Source organism: Pinus tabuliformis, chromosome 4_2, assembly GCF_031772625.1.
Source record: "Pinus tabuliformis cultivar Carrire ecotype Pingquan chromosome 4_2, CPIR1, whole genome shotgun sequence".
Classification (NCBI taxonomy): Eukaryota; Viridiplantae; Streptophyta; class Pinopsida; order Pinales; family Pinaceae; genus Pinus; species Pinus tabuliformis.
In genome coordinates, this window is record NC_142304.1 from 595,641,247 (window position 1) to 595,657,235 (window position 15,989).

The 15,989-nt window shown below is 40.1% G+C and overlaps 1 protein-coding gene across 4 annotated transcripts in view; it reads left to right on the forward strand.

The window, feature by feature from the left end:
- The window catches only part of LOC149170704 (protein S-acyltransferase 8-like), a 404,753-nt gene that overhangs the window by 313,839 nt on the left and 74,925 nt on the right, over positions 1-15,989 (forward strand). For 3 of the 4 annotated variants that reach the window (XM_089423992.1, XM_089423991.1, XM_089423990.1), the window contains exon 6: positions 2,355-2,413. In XM_089423992.1, coding sequence (XP_089280118.1) covers positions 2,355-2,397 — 43 coding nt within the window. In that variant the 3' untranslated portion in view covers positions 2,398-2,413. Of the gene's footprint in view, positions 1-2,354; positions 2,764-15,989 lie in introns of those variants that run through there. The other variant, XM_089423989.1, reaches the window with a different exon arrangement.

Consider the following 15,989-nt stretch of genomic DNA (forward strand, 5'->3'; position numbering starts at 1 on the left):
CTTTAGCTTGCTTCTTCTTCTAGGTGATGTGGCTTGCAAACTTGATCCTTTTGTCACCAAACATTGGCCTCTCAATATGACTGCAATTTTGGTCTTGCTGCAACAAAATGAGCCCTAATTTCCTTTGGAAGTGTGAGTGGATGTAGCCCAAAAACAAACTTCAGAACTTCGATTTCTCTTCCTTTTGTTCTCCTCTTCTTCACTCACCTTTTAGGTCTCTTTCTTGTCCTTGTTTGAACTTCTTGGATGATCTATTCAAATGAGGTCAAGTTCCTTTATATATAGGCTTCTTCTGAGGTTGAGTTCCTTTATATATAGGCTTCTTCTGAGGCCGAGTTGCCCTTCATGAGGTTGACTTGTCTTCTATAAGCTGACTTCTCTTCTTGCAGGATGACTTGGTCTTGGAGGGAGACTTTTGACTTACAATAAATTCTTTTGACTTGATACATGATGCCCAATAGGGTCTTTTACATATGACAATGACTCTTTGACTATTTTGACTCTATGACAAAGCCCTAGAAGCACACAATGGGTGCTTGACCTATAATAAAATGACCTTGAGCATGAAACCCATGCAATAAAAATAATAATAAAATTTTCTTTTCATTTTTACATCGAATACATAAAATTTTAAGCAATTTTAATGGCTAAATTCGCTGCTAAAATAAACTATTGTTTTATTGCAATTTGCTGGTTCCTTTTGGGCATTGGATAATCTAGTGCTTCTTGTGTGTTTTAGGACATGTGCTTAACCACCTCTCAAGAATTCATTAACCCTAGCGATGTGTCTGTTTACTAACACCTGTAGGTTGACCTGCAGGTTTTGGTGTAACGACAATCACGATAACATTGTTGGAATATTCACCAATACTAAGAGAGGGGATGAATAAGTATTGTGCACTTCGATTGCTAACACATAAGAAATTAAGCCCTCTTAGATGTCGCCTTGTCTCCATTACCCTTGTTGGATTGACACTAATTTCTATTTCCTTCCATTATCTCTTTTGTTTCCTTGAATATGAAAAATATAATTTTACTAAAACTACTCTCATATCACCTTGTGCCTTGGTGCTTCGCTTTAGTAATCCTACTAGGGATACCCCTTGGATCTGGAGGAGCACTGGCCTAAAGTGAAAAGGATAAGTTACTTAGATGACAGTGGTCATTGTCCTAGTAGTTCCCTTTCAGGATGACCGTTGTACCTTGTGGATTAGGACTTTTACTATTAAGTACAAGTTAGGAGGTATCATTTAGTAGATTGACCATTAAGGAATGGTGTTTATTAAATATTAATTTATAGCAGTCAATTAGATAGTAGACATAGGTATCAATAAAGTCACTTCCATGTTAGGTTATTTTACGCTTTATGTTGTATTTTACTTTAGCTTGTTTTTCTCTCTATTCCATGTTCCTGAAGTGGTTTGACTTGACTAGCTTGTAACTCTTTATAAGAAAGCTTTCGTTTTCTCATTATGAATGCCAACTTGGATATCTTTGTGTTCATGTTATCATTATATACATGTTGTAGAAGCTAGACTAGTCTGAAAATGGTCTTGAGCCAGAATCAGTGGGCTGCAAACTCAGCCTGAATAATGGTGCAGGAAACTGTTCTTTTGCTCCTGAGAAAACGGTGGGCCATGAGGATATGTACACTCTCTCTCTTGTTCCAGTCTGACTCAAGCAGATTAGGCCCCCACTCCTCTGATCTATACATAGGTGTGGGCAGAATGATAGAATGGATGAGGTCCAACTTAGATGATATGTCCTGGAAATGCTGTTCAAACATATATATGGGAAGAAATTTATATGCATCCTATGTTTACCAGTTTTTCGTCTATTGTTTTGGCATGCTTACTTCTTTGTTTTTTTGAGTTTCGTTTTTGAAATATGGGAAATGTGATTTAAATATGCCTAGGGGTTGGCAGGGACTCCGAAGTTCAGAATGAGAATGCCCTTACATGTGTGCAATTAGAAGATGCAGTTTTTGTAAATAAGGAAAATATAGTGATATAGATGCACACATATTATACATGCAGCAGGAATTTCAGAATGCGAGATCTAAGTTCCTAAATATGTAAAGCAACTCAACTCTTTCAAGATATATTACATTCAGTAACAAAATTATAAGGCCGCATATGCTTTTTAATCAGTATACATTGTTAATAGTTAAGTCCTGTTAAGTGATTAGTCACATTTATTTGATTCCCTCTGTCTGTGCTTATATGCATGCATTTGCATGGTTTTGTCTATGCATTTAAACCAGATAGTGATGCCTCTGGTTTCAAATTGTCAGCTTGTTCATTTATTTTTTCACGAGTTAAGGTGGCTTTTGATACTCATGTTGTTTATCTCAGGGGTGTGGCTGGAATAGTAAGATCTGAGGACAAATCTTCTTGATGCAGTGCCCAACAAGGTAATATTCTTTTTATGATATGTGACCTCACGGCAGCACCATTGTCTGGTGTCAGTGTCTTTCAAGGCTACTGACAAAGTCTGTGCAACTCAGTTTGTTCTCCTCAAGACATATAGTACTTCATTGTATTCTAGTTAAAGTTGATACATTCCCATGTGTTGGTCATATTAAAGCTTGTTCAATTTTCAGGATTGAACTGAACCAAACAGGTTTTATGGAGTATTTATCTCACATTTCTGAACGTTGTTAGTTGCTCATGTTTCTTTTTTTTATAGATTCAGTGTCAATGATTAGCTGTATTTGATTTGCGTGGTTTGAATCTGATAGTGAAATATCTTCATGTTTTTGGAGATTGGTATTTCTTCAGGGAATCTAGTGTCTGTTATTTTCCTTTAGAGAAATGCTGATTCTGTAGATGTTGAAAGTTCTCGGGGTTGTGGTTAGCAAAAAGTTTGATCTAATATTGTCTTTAAGTTTGTGCATTAATTTGTAATAGCTCAGAGGCACAGGGTGCAACTGTTGGCTTCTTTTGGGCATGGTCTTTGGAGGCAACCATTTTAATTTGAAGTATTACTTGCAAAGTTGGCTGCAATGATCTAAAATTTGTCAGTATAGTTCTTCAACATTCTTTGCTTATAATCTGTACTCCAAAAGTCAGTTCTTTATAGTGGCCTTGAACTCTGAAGCAACAGTGAAACAAGGGCCAAATCTGGCAGCCACTTGATTCCCTTTGAGAACCGCAAAACTTTCACTTGTGAGTCATGAACACTCCCAATTTGGTTCAAATTGCAACCCACTATACTGATGTAGTAACTATAGACCCCTTTTATGGCCATGGCTATTGATGATCTCTCATCTTTTTGCTATCCTAAGAATCAAGAATCTACTTGATACCTTTGTTTGTTTGTCTTTAAAACCCCACATATTCTTATTTCTATAGATGGGAATACATTTAATCACTTTCTTCTATCTCTATCATACCTCTTACATTTTTTCCACCTCTCACATTGTGGCTCCTTGTGGTAGTCATTCTCTTTGATTCATGCATGAGCTGGTGTTATTAAAGATTTCTGTGGGTTCAATAATTCTTCTTTTCATAGGAACTTGGCCATCTCAATACCTTTAGTCTGTGTTTGCAAATTACTGAATGTCTCCCCACTAATTTATTCTGGCAAGATTTGTAACTATCTTTTTCTTATAAGTATTCGTTCAATTCTTTCATAACTCCTTAGACATGCTTGTACTGCTCTATTAAATGCTTATTTGCCTTATTTTCCATTTTCGTCCTTAATGATGGTAATAGGGGTTCTGTAGCATGTTCTCCATTTCTTGAATTTTCTATTTTTGATTGCCTTGTAAAAGCCACCTCCTGCAATGGGTAGCCTGTTTCTATGAATATTTGTTTGTTTGTGATGGTATTTTCTTATATTGGCTAAATTAACATTTTCTATAACTTTAAAAAAATTTCCATATTGTCTATTGAAAGATATATATACAATGGTGCTTTTAATTATGAGATAATAGTTCATAAGTGTTTTGGCCAGGGCTATATATAACGTATACATAAAGTGCAGCAAAGTTTTTAATAGCATATAGCATCATCCAAGACCTGCTGACATGCTATCTGTAGTTTTACAACTTGATAAGATAAGAAGGGAGAACTTTATTCATGTCTACGAGTGACCAAATAATAGGTCAATGGGACTATAAGGTACATCCAGTCAGCATTGGACTATGGTAGTGCCAGTTTCTCTCCCAGATGCTATAAGAAGAAAATAGGTTAAGGGAACTAGGATTGAAATCTCAAATTTGATTGTCTACATGATATGTGCACACCAACAGAAATCAAAAAGCTCTCACAAATAAGATAGAACTAAGAGACACACCTTAAATGTACCAATGTTGTATGTTCTATCTGCCACTTTATTTATAAAAGTACATCGTCCAAAAGTGGAATGTAATCGATCATTGTAGTGATTAATGGGAGGGTAGGTGGAGTGTTGGAGTGGTTTTAGTAATTACTGGGATTATATCAACAATTTTAGACCATAGCTTAGTAATTACAAATAGTAATGAACCTTTATGATATAATGCTACCTATCACCTACCAAAAGTTACCGTTTCCTCTATGTGCAGAGGAAATCATCCCTAATTTCTGTTGTAGGCAAGGAAAAGTCTGCTTCAAAGCAGATTATGACAACTGATTAACCTATGTTGTTAAATTGTCCCTTTGGCCAACCAAATAAGTGGTTTCTTTTCTTCAATGAGTGTTGTGGGTGCAGACATCAAACAAAGTGTCCTTAGTCGAATAGAGCTGAAAATATGAAATGTAGTGTTTGGATGACTGACTAGGGATTTGTCCTCCAAGTTGTTGAAAAATATGTAACTAGCTTCTGTCTTCATATATATGAAATGTACTTTTGATTCTTCTATATTGTAAAATGAAACAAAAATTATTATTGTTATTTTTGAAGCATGGGTTTCATGCTCAAGGTCTTTTATTTTAGAAGTCAAGCACCCATCGAGTGCTTCTAGAATCTGTCAAGAAGTCAACATAGTCATTGTCATATAAGGAAGACTCCATCGAGCACATTGTAACTTGTAAAAAGAATTATTTTTGTATTTTAAAGTGTCAAGATACCTTCCAAGACCAAGTTGGCCTGGCAGCTAAGAAGTCGACCTATTCTAGGGCATTTCGTCCACCTTGGAGGCCTATATATAGGAGGGAACTCGACCTCCTTAGGATATCTTTCATCCTCTCATCATTCAGGTGGAGGACAAGAAAGGGCAACAAAGAAGGAAGAAGGATGATGACAAGTGTTTGGGTTATTTCTCTCTCTCTTTTCACATGTGTGAAGGAAAGAAGGCTAGGGTTTTGCTGCTGTAAGATCAAATTTGAAGAAAGTGCAATAAGAAGGTCGAAGGAAGGTTTACTAGGTCATCCTCTAGCCCTAGAAGAAGGAGAAACTCAAGCAAAGGTCAAGAGAAGCCCTAGAAGCCTTAAATCAGCTTAGATGTGCAAAGGCAACAATTGTTGGAGCGGCCGAAAATTTCAGACCTGCAGGAGAGGCATAAATTCTATATTTGGGGGTCAAAGTTTATTGCTGGAAGAGATTTGACTGGGTTTGACTTGGACAAAGGAAGCACATCATCAAGAAGGTTGGACTTGGTCTTGGAAGTGTATTGGTTTTGGTCTAGAGGTCTTGGAATTCGTCAATTCAAGAGTCTATAAGAAGAGAAGTGATTTGCGGGCATTCCTCTCAATTGGAGAGGTTTTGGCCCTGGCTTGTAGCCTATATCCTATGTTCATGTGTATTGTTGATCTTCTTTTGGTAATTTTTGATGATAAGAATAACATAATAACAAGAGAAGAAGATAATAAGTAAAAGTAAAAAGACATCACAAGCAATTATCAAGTATAAGAGAAATCATCCTAACCATTTCCCTATAGATTTCTCAACATGGTATCAAAGCTAAGGTCTTTGATGAAGGATTATTCTTAGCACTTACTGGCACATTTGAAAATGAGAATATTTGGGTAATCAATAGTGGAGCATCAAAACATATAACTGTTGAGCACAAGCAACTAAAGACCTTATCAAGAGGAAAATCCTCTTACTCCATTGAGCTTGGTGATAAGAAGAGCTATTGTAAGATGAATTGGATCAACCTCACTAGAGCTAGAGAATGGAGGAAATATTCATCTCAAGAACATCCTATTTGTTCCAGGTTTGCAAAAGAATCTACTCTCTATTTCATGTCTAGAAGATAAGGGAGATAGAGTTGCTTTTATAGATGGAAAGGTTGTAGTATGGAATAAAAACTCTAATGTTGAAAATGCAAAGATAATTGGGATTTGTGAAGGAAGACTTTACAGATTGTTGACACCTCTCTCTTAAGCTTTGGTTCACATAGAAGTAAGTCCATGTGAACTTTGGCATAGAAGGTTTGGTCACCTTCACTACAAAATCTTACCAACTCTAAATTCAATGGTGAATGACGTCCTTGAACTCAAGGAGGATCATGAAGGAGTATGCAAGGGATGTGCATTGGGTAAAAATGTCAAGAAATTATTTGGAAGCAGTGCTTCAAGGTCAAAAGCAATTTTGGATCTCATTTATTCTGATGTCTGTGGTCCTGTTACCGCTCAAGCTAGCAGGGGTCCTAACAGGGGATCTTTGAAGGGTTACTACTTGGCTAAGGGCAACAATGGAGCGCTAGCCCACTGTCACCTCGACTAAGGCTCCCTATCCTTTACGGACTTTCACCGATGGGAGGAGACCCGCTATGACAAGGATCATGAAATGGATGGACCAATGATAAGGCGAGGGGTGATCCTGGAAGCCTATTCATAAGAGAGGTTGAAATATGTGGCTTGCTTGTCTTGAAAGATAAGATGGAAGGCTCTCTAGGAAGGGCTTGGGGAAAATTTCTAGGGTTAGGTTTTGCATATGTGTGTTATAAAGGAGACCCCTATGCCCTAGAATTCTTGTGGAAACTTGGGTTCCAGGCGATCTTTGAAGAATTAACCTTGATAATGCATGGGACCACACGGGAGCAAGTGGATCGAGATTCAATCAAGGGGATGGGATTTAGCAACCAATGATATGCTTGACCTAATTAGGGAGGGGAAAGGGATCATGGAGGGAATTTTTAATGAAAGGCAATGCAAGGATCCCTGTGAGATTTTTGGCCTAAGGGAAATCAAGGGCAAGAATTGGTCTTCGAGCTAGGGCTTGCAATATCTCAAGATCCCACCGTCGGGATCTCATGAAATTTGGAGGGCTTCTTGAGGACATAGTATTGCAGTTGCAGACCAAAAATCGAAGTATTTGGATGGCTAGATCATGAAATAGTTGATGCCCTATGTGACCTAGAGAAAAGGAAAGGGGGCTTTGGCATGCCCTTCCATAGTGGGCTTTGGCATGTGCTAATGTCTCCAAGCTCCAAATGGGGTTAACCAAGTACCCTATTAGGTGGTTTTTAAAGGGGATAGTATGCCCAAGGTACATCCTTCAAAGGGTGGTGGCAAGTGATAAAGAGATGAATGGAGTAGAGAATGAAAGGGGTAGCCCTGGGCCACATGTTGGGGTACAAGGGTAGCTAGTAAAAGGGGAGCCCACACTTGGGTATATAATGTGTAGGACAGAGTAATCATGGTGCATGAGGTGCCCCGATCTTAATTCCTCCATGCTTATTTATATGCCTTTTATGATTTTTCTTTGGTTAATTGCTTGGGGCTCAACGGATAAGACCATGATGTGTAAGGTATGGCAGTGGATATCCCCTTTAAGGTAGGGCAGTTCATTGCACACTAGGGGTTGGGACAATCATGGGTTCCTGAAAGATAAAGGAGGTTCATCTAGAGCCTATAAGAACTGGGGTAATGGCCATGATAATGGGGTAGAGCTCATGTATTGGCTTTTGCCCACGTGCTAAATGTGTTTGTCTCAACCATATTTTGCATTTTGTGGTAGATCTTCCTGTTGAATGTGGCGAATTATGCTTTTATTTTTCTTTTCAGCTGTGTCTACCTCTAGGGCATCATTCCAGGCCCAAGCCAAGGTGTGGGCAAGGGGAAGGGGAAGGCTAAGCCTATGTGTACCCAGTGGGGAAATGTGGACCCGGGTGGGAGGAATGATGAATGGGGTTATAATGAATGGAAAGAGAGTGATATATGTGGATGAGGGAGTGGGACCGCACAACCAAAATTAGGGTTTCCCATGTAGTACCATCCCTAAAGCCCATAGGTCAGTAAAAGAGATCCCACAGGACTAGGGTACAAAGTTAACATCCAAAAGAGGTCTAGGGGACAAGAGCATTGACCTAGCCCACCCTTTCTGCTGAATCCCCCCATTAATCCATGCCTAGAAGTATCCATGATAAGAAAACTACAATAATCAATTACTAAATGACAAGGCATACCTTTAGGTTCGGGAGGCCCACCTTCAAGCATACGATCATAACAGATGGGTGAGGAACCACATGGTTGGCTCATGCATGTGAGAAATGGCACAACTGTTGATTTGTGGTAGCATCGTATGTGCTCTAGCCATGAAAATTGGTGGAGAGGCTAAAGCACATGAGATCTCCAAGACCTAGAAATGGTTTGGGGAAATGCCACCCTTTTAGAGAGATATTAAAATAATTAATATTTTTAATGAGTTCCTAAGTCTAAACTTAGGAAACTTAAAATATTAATGGGTATTAATATAAAACTAGGTGAAAATGTTCTAAATGATATGGATCAAACCAAATCTAATCTTATTCGTTGATTAGAGACTTAATCTCGGTCGTTGAAGACTTAACAGGGAAAGTATAAGAGGAGGCTTGAGGGTAAGTTGGAGACACACCAAGATTGATCATCGAGTTCGATTTTTTGCATCAGGGTTTGCTAAGAAAATTCGAACAAGAGATCTGTTGTAGTCAAGTGCAATGAGTCCATAGCAGAGAGACAGAGATAATTCGTGAGGGTCAGCGCAGTGACTGAAGAGGTTGACACAGAGGTAGCAGGAGCCACGTAGCGGCAGCTAGAGACCGTGCAGAGGCTGAGGGGCCTGCGTCGATGATGCAGAAGGCTAGAGAGCTGATGCATAGAGGTAGAACGCTGACGCGGAGGGTTCAAGAGCTACACATAGGCTAGCAGGGCTGACAGAGAGCCTTAGAGAAGCGCCAGAAGGATTTTCGCGGGGAAAACTAGTGCTAAGAATCTGAATATCTATCTCCGAGAGGAGGTATTAATGTCATGTAAAAATTTCTATTGGGTGAGCCAGTTCGGCACCCTAGTTGTACTCGAGAAATCTGCATAATAATAAAACCCTCAGAACTGCTGCACTAGTTTTCCCGCATTGGGCTTTTCCGGGAATGTGTTGTGCAAAAATAACGTTGTCCCTTGTGTGTTTGTCTAGTATTTCAATTGCTGATCTATATATGACTTAAGGCTGCGTTTGTGTTTATTTTCAATATTTATTTGTATAAATAACTTGTTAATGGAATAAACAAATAGCTGAAATAAACTAGATAATGTAGTAGGGATTTCTAACGTGTCAGACTTAGAAATTTCAACATGGTATCAGAGGGTTGCAAATCACAGGGGGACTAAAGGCACTAACAGATATCGGAAATTTGTAGCAGTAGCGACTGTCCTGAGAGATAGAGCTGCTCCTAAGCAAAAGGCAATAGAGAAGGAGTGATGCAGAGGGCCCACGTCATCATTTCGAGCCAGAGAGAGGGTCAGCGCAGAGGCAGAAGAGGCTCACGAAGAGCTACGTCATCCTACTTAGCCAAGTAGGCTTGACGCAGTTTGCCAGACGAGGGATTCAGCCTTTGTCGGGATTGCGTAGAGCTGGAAGGCTCAATTTCTTCAATTGCTGAGGCCTAGAGAGCTATGGGCAGATTGTGATTGGGAAGCTGGTGGGGTGCTGTTTTTGTCGGAGCAGAGCAGTACCTAATGGGACAGAACCAAGGTAGAGGGAGTCGTTGCCTTGACGGATTTCTAGCCAAGAAATCTAGATCCGAGTTGTAGTTGCAAAAAGGATTGGAGAGGAGCGGATCGACAGTTGGCGAGAAGATTTCCAGCAGGGAAATCAGGACTTAGAGGGAGATTTCCAACAGGGAAGTTGAAACTCAGAGGGAGTCCAGAAGAAGAGCATAGATGGCAGTGAACGGATTGAGGGATCAAGACAGGTTGGATGGGGCTTCCAACTTTGTCATTTGGAAGGCCAGGATTCTGTCAGTGCTGGATTGACATCGCATCAAGGGCTTCGCCTTGAGAACAATGGGTATCCCAGTCGACCCAGCTGATAATGAGAAGTATGAGGATGCAATGGCGAGGGCAAAGTGCATAATCCTTGATGGGGTCAAGGATCGTGTTGTACCACATATTGTCGAACAGAACATGGCAAAGGAGATGTGAGATACTTTGACAACATTGTATCAGGGCACTTTTGTGCAATGGAAGATGCTATTAGAGAATCAACTGCGATCGTATCAAATGCCTAAGGGGGAGCATATAGATCTATACCTCCTCAAATTGCAGGAGATTTGGGACCAACTTACTTCCATAGGGGCCACGCCGGATCAAGAGTTCATGGTGAGGACCATGATTTTAAGAAACGGCCGTTTCGAAACCGAAACGACCAGGTTGATCCGAGCTGGCACCTCAAACATTGAAACGGCCTTTGGAACGGTCCAGTCGGCCGAGTCATGGCTGACTCGGCCAACTCGGCCGTTTCCATACTAACTCGGCTGAGTCACAAATAATGGCCTGTAACACTAGTAAAACAGCAATTTAACAATTTTTTAGTGATTTTTTAAGGTGTTTGCTGATTGGTTTGGACTCCAATGTGTTGTATGAATTAGTTAAATGTTATTTAAGGTCCATTTCCCCCTCCCAAACCTATTTAACACACTCAAATGCTCTGTACTATTGATATGCTATTCAAATTTCATGGTAATGTTAAATTCTTAAAGTAAAAGTGACATTCTCCTTAATCTTCATTTTCATCCTTTTACTTAAATTTTTAACATTACCATGAAATGACTCAGGATGTTTGAGAGTGGTTTCGGCCTCATTGGATTTCATACGGAGAAAGTAGAATTTTAGATTTCATTCAAAATCCAGCAGACTTATCAATTTTTCAGGATTTCAGGATTGAAGGATTGCAATGTTTCCATTGACTTTTGTCATGTATTAGGGTATGGAACTTGTATTTAATCAAGAGCACCAATCCTTCTATGTACTTTGATGTTAGTGACATTGGTTGTCGAACTCCTCTGGGATTCGCTCCCAAACCAGGAGCTTCTTAGAATGTCGCTCCCGCTCCCGTTTTCGCTCTTGCTCCCCACTTTCACTCCTACTCCCAAGTAATACTGAGCCAGTTGATGTTGGCAACTCTAGCAGTAGCCAATAGTAGACTTTTGTTGTAGAGGCCATTTATAGCCTCCTTGGTTATGTGTTTTTGTTTTGATCTCTATATCATCATCGTGTATGTATTGGACAATGCACTGGGTGCCATTTTGATATAATGGATATATTCATGAGCCTACTTTGATCATATGTTGTCTTCTATCTATATTCTAATGCTGTGTGTTTGGAAACATGAATGAAAATCTTTAAAATTATATGTTTTTATAAAAAAATAAATATTTAATGTATTTTTTACAATGACCGAGTCATTGAAATCGAGCCGGCCGAGTCGATACCGAGTCGGAGTCGGAGTCGGAGTCGACCCTCGGCCGAGTCGGAATCGGAGTCGGAGTTTTAAAACATTGGTGAGGACCGCCCTGAATGAAGTCTTCGAGGAGTGGGAGACATTTGTCCAAGGCATTTTGGGCAGAGCTACTCTTCTAGGATGGGAAGAGATGTGGGCAGCTCTTCCCCAAGAAGAGATCAAACGACTGACCAAGGTGGGAACTAGCAAAAAGGGAGGTCGAATCAAGAAAGAGGAGGAGGAGGATGCGGCTCTGGCATCTGCGGGACAACAAGGGAAGAGGAAGAAGAAGGATATCTCCAAGGTGAAGTGCTTCCATTGTGGGGAGTTGGGTCATTATGCATCCCAGTGTCCCAGGAAGAAGAATAAGGGAGAGGCTTCTGACTCCAAGGCAGCTTCGGCTAAGGCGGAGAAAGAAGTCGAGACTGATGATGACTGTGCCATGAGTGCTCATGCACCTTTAGAGAAGAGGTGGGGTGACATCGAGCTGTAGTTAGGAGGACTACAGAAGATGAGGGGCAGGATCCTTGAGGTACCCAGACTCTTGGATCATATCCAGCTACGGGAGCCTCGAGTGACTGTAGCAAGATGACAGATGTCGGTAAAAGCAAGATGTGATGAAGCGACAAGGTAGTGCTAGAGTACAAGGGTCTGTAGAGGCACAATGGAGGTTGCAACAGTGTGAGAGGCACAGTGGAGGTTGTAGCAGTGCGAGAGGCACAAAGGTTTTTGCAGCAGTGCAGAGGGAGCAGAGGATAGCAGCAGAGGTAGCTTCAGCATCAAGAGGCTTCCAGACTGACAAGGATGTTTGAATTGGGTAGATCAGTTACTTACATCTTGGTAACTGAGTTATAGTGTAGAAGTTAGCAGTGGCAGTGCTATGGGCAGCATGATGCAGCATGTTGAGAGGGAGTTGCAGTACAGATGTAGCAGTGGCAGTGGCAGAGCCATGAGCAGTAGTACAGGAAGCAACGATGCAGTGGATGTTGGGCAACAAGCCAAGTATCAACACAGGTACCGATGCGGAAGGATCAATGTGATGTTTAGTGGTTGAGCATTACTGGAGCACATTCCTCGCTAAGAGGGAGTGTTGATTTTTGGTAGCATCGGATGTGCTATAGCTATGAAAATTGGTGGAGAGGCTAAAATACATGAGATCTCCAAGACCTAGAAATTGATTGGGGAAATTCCACCTGGTTAGAGAGATATTAAAATAATTAATATTTTTAATGGAGTTCCTACGTCTAAACTTAGGAAAAATAAAATATTAATGGGTATTAATATAAAACTGGGTGAGAATGTTCTAAATGACATGGATCAAGCCAAATCTAATCTTAGCCATTGATTAGAGACTTAATCTCGCTCATTAAAGACTCAACAGGAAAAGTATAAGAGGAGGCTTGAGGGTCAGTTGGAGACACACCAAGATTGATCAGTCAGTTCGATTTTTTGGAGCGGCGTTTGCTAACAAAATTCGAACAAGTGATCTATTGCAGCGAGGGGTAGTGAGTACATAGTAGAGAGGTAGAGATAGTGCTTGAGGGTCAGCGTAGTGACTGAAGAGGTTGACGCAAAGGCAGCAGGAGCCACGCAGAGGCAGCTAGAGACTGCGTAGAGGCTGGAGGGCCTGCGTGGCTGACGCAGAAGGCCAGAGAGCTAACGCAAAGAGGCAAAAGGCTGACACAGGGCCTTGGAGAAGTGCTGGAAGGATTTTTGTGGAGTAGACTAGTGCTGAGAAGCGTAATATCTATCTTTGAGAAGAGGTATTACTGCTTTGTAAAAATCTCTGTTGGGTGAGCCAGTTCGGCACCCTAGTTGTACTCAAGAAATTTGCATAATAATAAAACCCTCAGAACTGCTGCGTTGGTTTTCCTGCATTGGTTTTTTCAGGGATGTGTTGCCCAAAAATAATGGTGTCCCTTTTGTGTTTGTCTAGTATTTCCACTGTTGATCTATATATGAATTAAGGCTGCATTTGTGTTTATTATTAGTATTTATATGTATAAATAACTTGTTAATGGAATAAGTAGGTTAAATAAACTAAATAATGCAATAGGGATTTCTAACGTGTCAGACTTAGAAATTTCAACAACAATAAGCTAGTTGTTGGCTGCAAGGGGCTGTCGGTTGAGGACCATCATGGAAAATATTTTCTCCTAGCGGTATTACCCACAAAATGGTGGGTAACATCTGGCTCCAACTAGGACGTGATCTCTCGCAAAAGTGGCCGAAGCTACTCGAACAGGAGGTGACGAGAACTCCAACAATATCGTGGTTACCGTAGAGCTATTACTTGCACATATAATAGATTAAAAACATGGGCTAACATGCTTTCGCGACGTCTCATGATCGAGCATGCTTAGATTAGACCCATTTAATTGACTCATAGAAGTAAACTTTCAAATGAAGTTTTTAAATCTAAATGCAGCTAACCTATTATGAGAAATATCATATGACATTAGTTCTAATGCAAAAACCTGCATGCAATGCATCTTATTCTAACATGCATAATATACAATGTCAAGTGCTAGGTATAATCGTAGATCCATTGCAACCAACATGTCAATTGATCAATACAAGAAGGCATGCTTTCATGATTACTTTTACAATGGACCCGACAATACAAATGGGAATAATGATATGAGGGGTTACGAGGGCGGGAGGTGGGAAAACAAGAGACCCATATGCCGTAGAAAAGAACTCTGGAAGAAGGAAAAGATACCAATCGAGAGGATTGATTTTGATCCTTTAACCAAGAGATGGAAATATCAATGATCAAGTATATGAATCTTTGATGAAGAACTATCTCGGGCCTATAATCCTTAGGGCAAGGAGTAAATGACTCAGACATATTTAGGATGACATTATTTTGGTCATTAGGAAAAAAAGAAGTGGACTCATCATTGTATTTGTGGAAAAACCATGTTTTTATTTTTCCGTAGGGAAAACCAACTCTTCATTAAAACTAGGGAAACAAACTTCATCACAAACATCCATTTTCGAGGCAAGGACCTAACAAGGGGAGGAATGCTCAAACATGAAGTGGCATGGCTAAAGGAAGCATATTCCTCAATTTCGTTTACATTAGAGTCATCAGAATTGCCCACAATTTTGGAAGGATCCTCTTTGATTGGATCATCTTGGAAGATAAAGAAGAGACCCTTCCAATCACTAGGAAGGGTTTCATAAGGGACAACATTGTTATTCAGAAGGGACAAAGCATTTTCCTCCTTCCTGAGCTTATTCTTATGGATTTGAGGAACTATGGGGTCTTCATTTTTGTAGTCATACCCAATTCCCCAATCAACAACCCAAAAGTCATTCATAGGTTCTTCATTTATTTGAATATCGTGATCTTCCTTAGAATCATCCCATTCTTCACTGTATATTTGATGTTGGCTAAGCTGCAATTCATTTTCTTCTTTGGTAGGTGGGGAGGACTTTTCCTCCTTCATTCTTTCTCGAAGAATGCTTTCTAAGGTATTTACTATATGATTTTGATAGAATACTTCTAGAAGAAGGTCATCGACAGGAATCTTTTTATATTCACACTTCATGTTACAGGTCCTTTCTGATTGCTCTGGCTCTAGATCTCAATTACTCCTAGCAAAAATACAGACTCCTTCCGAAGCTCTGCGTTGCCTCTCTAAACCTCCGATTGCCTTCTCTGCCTTGCACTATCCAGAACTGGAAAATGCTTCTCTGGTCTAATATCCCTGCCGCTCACTACAACAAGATCACTCGATCTCTCTCCAACAACTCAACGTTGCTACTCTTTAGAAATTCGATCTCTAGATCTCACTATCTCGGTGTGTTCTCCAAGTGCCCATTAATTGGAGCACCAACGACCAAGATTAAAACATAATGAAGGGCTAAGATTAACTAGGAGTTGATCTTTGTCTTCTTCTCGAAGAGTCGCACCAAATTTAATTAACGCCCTTTAATTAATCACGTTTCCTAAGTTTAGACCTAGGAATACATTAAAAAATATTAATTATTTTAATTAAACTATCTCTAGGTGGAATTTTCCCAAACGATTTCTGGGTCTTGGAGAATGCATGTCTCAGCCTCTCTGCAAAATCTCGAGGCTAGAGCACATTCAATTCTACAAAAATCAACATGTAGTTGTTGGGGTGGCCGAAATTTTGAAGTTGGGGACGAAATTTCTAGGTTGATGTTAGGCTATAGCTGTTGAACAAGAAGAGACTATTGAAGGTTGCAGTATCTCATTGGAAGGTTGACTTGGTGGAGGAGAAAGGTTTGTTGGTCTAAGGTCTTGGTCTATCTCATTTGAATTACTGAACGAAGAGTTCTTGATTGGGTTTTCCCCTATATAGGGGTTTTTCCTTGGTTGTGCGACTACA